General features: G+C 42.3%; 1 protein-coding gene across 1 annotated transcript; it reads left to right on the top strand.

The window, feature by feature from the left end:
- Positions 1-8,538: 8,538 nt before the first annotated feature.
- Positions 8,539-9,501, top strand: LOC138384286 (mas-related G-protein coupled receptor member X2-like). The gene has a single exon (XM_069469687.1). The coding sequence runs from the start codon at positions 8,539-8,541 to the stop codon at positions 9,499-9,501; it is 963 nt and encodes a 320-aa protein (XP_069325788.1).
- The last annotated feature ends 319 nt before the right edge of the window (positions 9,502-9,820 follow it).

Here is a 9,820-nt window from a genome sequence, read left to right as displayed (position 1 = left end):
AGCGCTGATGTGCATATGAAAGAAAATGTCCTCAGCTTGGTGACTGATTATCTTGTATGACAACAGAATATTTCAGAACAGTACCTTTATGATTGTATTTTTTTCCTATTCTTATTCCTAATTCTTTTCCATTTTATTTTCATTCTATATGTGATATTGATATAGCTTATTCCTGTCTGAAACTGATTTTATCTCATTTTGACAAAATATGGCCTATGAGTGTTTTGAGTAATATTTCATTTTAAACACATGCATGTTATCATTAATGAACCATCTGTGACTAATCTTATAGGAAGAAAACCTGACAATCGTTAAAATGTTTACCAAAGAAAATATAGCTGAAGTGCCAGTTCAAAATAAGCAGTGCCATAATATATAGTGTGGTTTGGTCTTCAAATATTGAGATGCAGGGGGGAATAATTTTGTGTGATGATCTTACAATCTATATGAGCTAATGTGTTCTAATGTATCATATAAAAGTGCATGTGGAAATAATATAAGAAAGTAAAATTAATCTGTACTATTGTATAATATTTAAAGTTAAAACTTTCAGTTTTTAGGAAACTTTGAGCACCACATTTATTGAATCACATTTGTGCTGTGTAGTAATATCAAACAATCCCCTTAAGAATTTACAGAAAGCTATGTCTGAAAAGTCTCTTCTGCAATATCTGTTGCATAATAGTAGCTTTTTCAAAATATTAATGCTGAGTTTATTTTATAGTTAAAAAATCCTATTTTGAAAGGAATCTATTCTAAAAAAAAAAAAGAAAGAAAACATCCTAATGTTAAGTTTTAATACCTAAAGACTTATATTTTACTAGTTATGGCTTTCTAATATATTAAGTCTGCATTTAAATACTTAATGCTTTATTAACTGTGGCTTTATATTTCTGAATATTAAAACTTTTAATATTGATCACTATTGTATATTTTAATAAAACATATAGAATGTTTTATTATAAGAGGAAAAGTACAAAATAATTCATTGTTTATATCTAGAGAGCTTAAAGCCTGAGTTTAGTAAGTTATTAAACAATAACTTCAGAACATGATCAAATGGGTTTACCACTGAAACAAGACCTATGAAAATGTGTTCTGACCAAACTCAGTATTGGGCAGGTATACAGATGAGTTATTTCCATTCTAACCATTCTTGCTGTAATGTACTACATTTGAAGCACCTGGATGTGCTATCAAATGAGAAATTTAGCACTATATATTTGAAGCATTGAGAAACATTGGTCTTCCATTTGTTTCCTCCATCCCTTGCTCTGCCCCACAATATATTATCCATCTGGTTTTAATGCTACACAAATATGCATTGTCTCATGCCTGTTTACTTTGGATGCTGTGTGCTGAGCTGTAACCAAATGTTGCTTCTTTTGTTATCTGTATACAGCTGCTTGCTTTAAATTAGTAGATTCTGAGATAACTTTCCTTGCATGTCTAAAATAAAAGTATTGCATGTACAAAAAAAAAAGAGGCTAAAAAATGATTAAGCAAGTTTAAAAATAAAATATCAAATAGAACTTCTAGAAGTTAATATAAAAATTGAATTTAAAATTCAGTGGATGTATTAAACAGAAGATTAGACACAGTGGGAAAGAGATAAGTAAACTTGGAGATATATCTGAAGAAATTACCCAGAATGCAGCCTGGAAGACAAAGAAATGGAAAATGAGGAGAAATTAAGAGATATGGAAGATATAAAAAGAAGGTCTAATATATGTTAAATTACACTTACAGAAAGGGTCAATAACAAAAATGATAATGAGCTAACGAGAATATGGTACTTAGTACTTTGTGCTCCTGTTCTAAGATACATTTAGATAAATTATTAATTTTCACAATAAGCCTATAAAGTAGATAATAATGTCATCCCCATTTTATAGATGAGGAAACAAACATAGCAAAGTTACAAAATTTGTCTAAGGTCCCATAGACATGCCAAGCAGCCTGGCTTTGTGTTCTTAACCACTATGCAATATTTTAAGAGATTATAGCATAACATTGGCCAGAAATTTTAAATGATGATAATCCTGAAATCAATGAAATTCCACAAATACCAAACATGATATGAAAAAGAAAGCCACTAGACACATTTTAGTGAGAACGTACCACTGCAGAGAAAAAGGAAAGCTCTTAGAGAGAACGAAGACAAATCACTACAAGCAACTGGCAACTTGACTGATGGCCATCCCACAACAGTCACATCAGCACTCAAAAGACAGGTCTTCAAAGTGCTGGGAGAAAGTAGCTGTCATCCTAGAATGCCAGGCCTGGAAAAATCCTCTTTAGAAAATGAGGATGAAAAAATGACATTTTCAGACAGAAAAAAACTGGAGCATTTACTACCCACAGACTCTCACAAACAAAACTGAAGAATGTGTTTTGAAAAATAGAAGGAAGATATGATATGTGAAATGGGAGGACGAACAAAAACATTGGTGGTGATGTGGATAAATTTGAACAAACACTATTTAAAACAATAGTGAGTGTTTAATTTGTTGGGGAGGGGGAACAGGATCAAAATAAAATACTGGAGCATAATAGGTTAGGAGGAAGGTAACAAGTTAAAGCTTTCTGAGGTCCTGATGTTGCTCCCAAGGAGGGCAGACTTCTGGGGACAATTGTACGGTTTGCCCACTGCACCAAGGCAGGAGGAAATGCTGAGACTCAGAGCTCCCTCTATCGACACATGGCCCCTGGGTGAGCTCACCCAGCTCCTCTGGAATGGGAAGGGGCATGATCTTGTGCATTGTTCATTACTGTGTCTTCAGTGCCTGGAACAATGCCTGGCACATGATAGGCACACTGTAAATAGTGTTAAATGAGTAAATGAATTTTTCTGACTGTTTCAAATGCTTCATAGTTACTTTTAACTCAATTTGGCTGCCGCATAGGCACGTGAAAGGAAGTTATAGGAGATAAGGCTGAAAATACTGGTTGGCTCTAGATGATCTAAAAATAATCTAGCTAACAACTATCATGAGGCAGAGGGAGAAATGTGACAGATAGTGTGTGTGGTCTACTAAGTCCCCCATTTTTTATAAGGGGACTCAATATATCCAGTCATTAACATTGATAAATCAAAAATAGAGATGTAGTTTTATTATATAAACTTCTAAAAGAATTAAGAATAGAAAATGTACACATTGGTTCCTTTTGGGGAATGAGATTAGAAGAGACTTTACATTTCATTTTCTTTTTTTATTATTATTAATTTATTTATTTATTTTAAGCCAATAATGCTGTCATTATGACATACATTTCATTTTCTATAGCTTAGTGTCATTTGAAATAAAACTAATGCACATATATTACTTCTGTGATTAAATTTAAAAAGATCAGGTGAGCCAGGCCACACAGGGCTTTGAACGCCAAGCAGAAAAGGGCAGACTACTGTTGAGCTATGAAAGCTTGCATTGCACGGTGGGTCTGCTTTTTGCACAGGCTCGCAGTGGCCAATGAAAGACTCTAGAATGGCAAGGAGGGAGGCCAGATGGCATAGGATGGGCAGAGGCCAAGATAAGTGATTGGAGTCAGGGCAAATGTCGAGAAATGTCTCGTGAGGTTTCTTGTCTCACACTCACATTTGCCAGAAGTCCCTATACAGGAAATCACAGGGCTGTCCAGTATCTTGATAAGCCTCACTTGGTCACCAGGTTTCACTCAAGCTCCTACAGGCATCTCCCCATCTGGAGGGGCTAGAAGAGCATCCTGGTCGGTTTGCCAATCTCAGGAAGGTGAGCTTCTTTCCCAACTCACCACCTCCAGCAGGAACATGGTGCTAAGGTAAGAGTGTTTAGGGATCATCTTCTTTCAAAGGCAGTTTTGGTTTTTCCCTTTTGATCCGTATCCTAATAAATTCATCTTAGGAGTGCATTCTTCAGCAAGAGTCTGGAGGTATGAAGCTCCTTTGAGGGAGTTTTGGATGCTGGCAGTTTAGATGGGGGGAGATGCAAATGGCATCCACCAGGTTCCTTCCACTTCTGTCCTATCTCCTATATTCTCTCCTTCTCTTCAACCATTAAAATCTGCAACTACAGAGAGAAATATTTGGCTAATTTTAATTTAGGGAGCAAGATAATATGCAGGCATTGCCTTCCGAAGCCAAATTGTTGTTAACAACCTCAGGTTTCACAGATTTGCTTGCTACTCAAAAGGTTTTTTCTTTGTATCCCTTGTATCTGTCATTGTCCCAGCAGAAAACACGGGTCCCACACTCTAAATGGGTAGTCGAGAAGAGTTTAATGAAGAGCCTATTTACAAAGATGTGCTTAGAGATCAGGGAAATCTCTAAAGAATGATGAAGGCCTCAAAGGCAAGTAATAGTGGGGAGCTGATACTATTGCCAGGCCTGAAGGGATAAGGAGAAGGAAAATTATGAGAACTCAGAATGTGCTGTAGCTGTAGCTGTGGCTACAGGAAAGGGCCACCAGACAGGGGCTATGTCCTTAGGTAGAGTAACACTGCTACTGCCAACTCACGACCTATGAGGGAGAGAACCAGGAAATCAAAAACCCCCAAATCACTCTACTCCTGCCCTCCAACGTCCTGTTAATGTGTCCCTTTGACTGAATGCAACCAGGAGCCAGAGAGAAGAGTAGCCCATTGATAAGACACAGAGATGTCTCCTCCCAGGGTGCAAAGGAGGGTAGAGAAGGGTGGGCATGAGCTCCTGATGGCAAGTGGGGAAAACTCATTTCTTCCCATAGCCTCTCAACAGTTCGTATTTCCTAGGACTTTCAAGGTGATTGGATCAATTTCTCATTCTCTCTCCTCCCAGTTAGTTTGGCTGGTTTTTGACCTCCCCATTTAGTAGCACTTCTTTGTACTAATATCTCACTATCATCATAAATGCCTTGAGAATGGAATGTAGTTGAAAAAAGGTGGGAGTACACTGGTATTTATAAGTATTTTAAGTTTATGATTTTGGCTGCTCTAAAGAGAAACCTAGTATAATGGTATGGTGACTTGAATAAGAAAGAAAGTTTATTACACCTTGAGACTGATGACTCCAAGATGTCAGACATCAAGGCTCCTTCCAATTTGCCACTCCCCCATCCCGACAGAGGTGCCTTCATCCTCGTGGTCCTACACAGCTCCTGAACACATCCGCATTCCAGCCTCAGGGAAGAGGAGAAAGAGCACAGGAGGAGCTGGTAACATCACTTCCTCTTACCTCCCATGGGCCATCACCTAGTCAGATGGTGCCATCAGCATCAAGGGGGGACCGAGAAATGGGGTCCTTTTTCTGGTCTAAGGCTCTCAGAGTTATTATGTGTGAGAAGAGGAGAATGACGACTGGGGCAACTAGCAGTCTCTATAACCCCTGACTCTCTCTCTGAATCTGTGCTCACATGGAGATTTTTCTCAGGAGTGCTTCACAAATAGTGAATGACACAGCCAGGGAACAGAGGTAAACCTGGGACTGGGCTCCAGGAGACCAGGGCTGGTCCTGGGCCAGCTTTTCACCACGTGGTCTCAGGAAAATCTTTTGTACTCCTGCAGCCTGAGTTTCTTCCTTTATTAAATGACAGTATTATATCCTCAATATTATGTCCTCTAAGGGACATGTGCTAGAAACTAGGGATACAACAGTGAACAACCATGACAAAAACCAGGCAGGTCCAGGCATTATAGAGTTTTGAGTTTAATAAGGGAGACAAAAGAAAAAATAGACATATACTTAAAAATAGAGCTGCCCTATATCCAGATGGCCTTGTAGCTGAAAACCCACTGCTATTCTAGACAAAGCCAGCTTGAGAGACACTAGAAATGAAGACACAAGATCAGAACACCCTCTGCAGCCAAAGCACCTGGACACAGCCGGAGGGCAAGGGTTGGGTGTTGGGGAGCAGCAGACTCATTGCTGTGAGTTCAGACCCCACCTCTGCCACTTGTCAGCTGGATAACCTCAGAAAAAATATGATGATGATGATGATACCTACTTCAGAGGGGTTGCTGCCCAGATTAAAGGGAGATAGTATGTGTAAGGTATTAGCACAGTGCCAAATACCATATAGTCAATTTTTTTAAATGGACAATAGTAAACAGGGATTTGAATAGATATTTGTATACAAATGTTCATAGCAACATTATTCATAGTAGCCAAAAGGTGGAGACAACCCAAGTGTCCATCAGCAAATAAATGGATAAGCAAAATGTGACTTACCCGTGCAATGGAGTATTGTTCAACCACAGGAAGGAGTAAGGTACTGATACATGCAGTGTGGATGAACCTTGAGGACATTGTGCTTGGCGGAATAAAGCAGATACAACAGGACAAATATTATATGATTCCTCTTAAATGCAGTACCTAGAATGGTCAGATTCACAGAGATAGAAAGTAGAATAGAGGTTACCAGGAGCTGGGGGGAAGAGGAGATGGAGAGATAGTGTTTGATGGATACAGAGCTTCATTTTGGGATGATAAGGAAGTTCTAGGGATGAATGGTGGTGGTGGTTGCACAACAATGTAAGTGTTCTTGTTGCCACTGAACTGTATACTTAAAATAGTTAAAATGATAAAGATTATGTTACTTGTATTTTACCACAATAAAAAATAGAATAAACCAGCTCCTAAATGGTTTATAGACCTGTCAAAACACAAAACAAAAACCAGAGCTGCAAACTGTGTTCGGTGCCATGAGTAGAAAGGCCAAGGTGCCCTGAAGGAGGACAAGAGAAGTGGTGGTTTTCCTCCATCTCCTTATCAGGGCTACAGGAACTAAGAGAGCATGTGATGGATGCATTCATCATCCTTGATGCCAACTCTGTCCCCCAAAGAAGGACACATCCTCCTTCCACTTGGAGGCCTCCTGCCTGTGCGAGCCCTCTGCAGTGTAGAGTGATTGACAGCTGTCTTTTCCGAGGCAGGAAACGGCTCATACATTCAGTTGCTTGTTCCTAGGTGTCTTCTATTTGCTTAAAAAACCACAATCCTGTTACTCTGTTTTGGACTTGACTTGAGCATTACTTGTTGGTTTTCTCCCTTCTGTGTGTGTAGTTGACACCGAACGCTGGGGATAGGGCTGCAAGGCTGGTTAAGAACGAGGACTCTGACGCAGACCCGTGGATTCAAATGCAAGCTCCACTATTTGTTTGCAAGAGGCCTGGAGCATATCACCCAATCTGTTATATTTGTGCCTTAGCCTCCTTATCTGTAAAACGGGAATAATAACAATACTGACCTCATTAGGTGCTGAAGAGGGTTAAAAGGCTATACGTGAGGAGCACTCAGTCAGCTGCGATTGTTCACCCTGATGTGAGGCAGTTCTTCCCAAGTGGGATTCACATGAGCATCTGCCTTTTCACTCAAAGCCGTGAACAATGTGGAAATGGACGTGGCCCTTTTGCTATTTCTCACCTCCTTCCCCAAAGATTCCTTTTCTCAGATGCTTTAATCGGCAAAGCAAACTCCACTCAAAAATCACCTGGAGGAGACTAGGGGCCCCCCTCTTAGAAACTTCCATGCCTCAACTCCCTTCAGCCAGCCCCACTGCCACCTCCCTCTCTCCTTTTCCCAACTTGCCCCTTTCTCCTCTAAAATGCTGCGAAATTCAGATAAGCCCTGGATCCCCTCCCTAAACTGTGGGCTTGAACTCTTCTGGGTGCTCATTAGTAAAAGCCGTATACTGGCCCTCTCTGGATTGGAGACATGACAGTGCCCATCATTAGCCATCTGTGCAGGCAGAAGGAATCCTTTCAAACACACCAGAGCGTTCCAGAGAAGGAAACGTGGGGAGTGAAAAGTTCTTCATTTCTTTACGTGCGTGTTTTCTGGTGACTAATTTCATTTCAAAATGTTTGTGTTACATTAACCCAAGTTTTCAACTACTCTTTGGCTCCCCATTTACTTATTCATTTTTGGATCACAAATTTCTTGACCATCCACCCTACCCCTCACATGGAGCTAGGCACTGAGCATACAGAAATAGACAAGAGAAAAGTGCTTCCGGTCTGCATATAGCTGACCACTGAGTCACTTCTAGCCCATTTCTAGGTCTGATCATCCTCACAGCTGTCCTAGCCAGAAGTCTCATTCCCCTCGTGGCCGTGAATCATGATCTCCGTTCTGCCTAGTCACTAAGGGTGGCCATGGGTCCTGCCTGCGCTTCTGACTTCCTGCCCATGAGAGGAAACCTCTATCCCAGGACAGAAGGAATGCTGAGCTCAGAGTCCTGTCTCTCGCTGTCCCACACAGCCTGTCCAGACTTTCTCCTCCTGCCTCCAGGGGACATGACATGGCCTAGGACAGTGAGTTAGCATATTCTCGTGTCAGTACAAGACATAACAACTGCAGTAGAGAGCACCCAGGCTTTAGAGTTAGTGAGAACTGGGTTTAAATCCAGGTGCCAGGACTCCCTGGCCCTCAATAAATTACTTAATCTATTCAAGCCTCTGTTTCCCTCCCTGTAACACAGGGCGGGCAATTCCCACGTAGCAGGTGGTGCTGAGAATCAGTGATCACCAAGCAGGCGCTCAAGTCTTGTTTGTGTTCCCAGCAGCACCGATGGAGGGTTTCCGAACATGGATCCAACCACCCCCTGGGCAATCGAAATCACAACAATGAATGGATATGGCCAAGTCCTTCCTCCAGCTTGTGACGAAAAGACTCTGATCCTGGCCTTGCTGATCGTGGTCGTTGCCCTGGTTGGGCTGGTGGGAAACGCGGTTGTGCTCTGGCTGCTGGGCTTCCGCATGCGCAGGAACGCCTTCTCCGTCTACATCCTCAACCTGGCCGGGGCCGACTTCCTCCTCCTCTGCTTCCAGATTGTGTATTACCTGGATAACCTCATTGACATCTTCCATTCCTCCATCTCTAACTTCTTCACCTCTGTGCTGACTTTTGCCTACCTTGCAGGGCTGAGCATGCTCAGTGCCATCAGCACCGAGCGCTGCCTGTCCGTCCTGTGGCCCATCTGGTACCGCTGCCACCGCCCAAAACACCTGTCGGCGGTCACGTGTGCCCTGCTCTGGGCCCTGTCCTTGCTCCTGAGCACCCTAGAAGGGAAGTTCTGTGGTCTCCTGTTTAGGATTGGTGACTATGATTGGTGTCGCACGTTTGATTTCCTCACTGCAGCGTGGCTGATTGTTTTATTTGTGGTTCTCGCTGGGTCCAGCCTAGCCCTGCTGGTCAGGATGCTGTGTGGCTCCCGGCGGATGCCGCTGACTAGGCTGTACGTGACCGTGGTGTTCGCAGTACTGGCCTTCCTCCTCTGTGGCCTGCCCTTCGGCATCTACTGGTTCCTCTTAATCTGGATGGGGAATTATTTTAATGTGTCCCTTTGTTATATTCATTTGGTTTTAGATGCCCTGTCCTGTGTTAACTGCAGCACCAACCCCCTTATTTACTTCTTCGTGGGCTCCTTTAGGCAGCGATGGCGGCAGCGGGGGCGGACCCTCAGGCTGGTTCTCCAGCGAGCTCTGCAGGACGCTCCTGAGGGGGACGACAGTGAGGGGAGCCTTCCCTTCCCCCAAGGGACCCCTTGAGATGTCGGGAAGCGTCTGGCGTAGCGACGGAAAACTTCTGCTTCGGTCAGACAGATGTAGCTCTGAGAGCCAATTTTGCCTCCATTAAAGTTTAGTAGGTTTTCTTAACTTTCTCTTCCCCTGATCTTAAAACTGTCAGGATAATAATCCTCCTCCCAAGGATTAAGTGAGTGCAATGTCTCTGGAACTTCCTTACAAGCTTTCACCCCATCCTCTGTGAGCTTTGCCAACTCTAGGGTGCAGAATTGTTCCCACTTTTGATGAACCCCACCTTCAGGAGAAGGCCGAAAGCACTGCAGGAAAAGTTCCAAATTTCTTT

This window comes from Eulemur rufifrons, chromosome 6 (assembly GCF_041146395.1).
Source record: "Eulemur rufifrons isolate Redbay chromosome 6, OSU_ERuf_1, whole genome shotgun sequence".
Lineage (NCBI taxonomy): Eukaryota > Metazoa > Chordata > Mammalia > Primates > Lemuridae > Eulemur > Eulemur rufifrons.
Note: the sequence above shows the minus strand (reverse complement) of the source record. Positions and strands in the feature narration are given on the sequence as shown.

What these genes read in the sequence shown, in the direction of transcription:
- LOC138384286 (XM_069469687.1), top strand. Translation starts at nt 8,539, where the DNA reads ATGGATCCAACCACCCCCTGGGCAATCGAAATCACAACAATGAATGGA.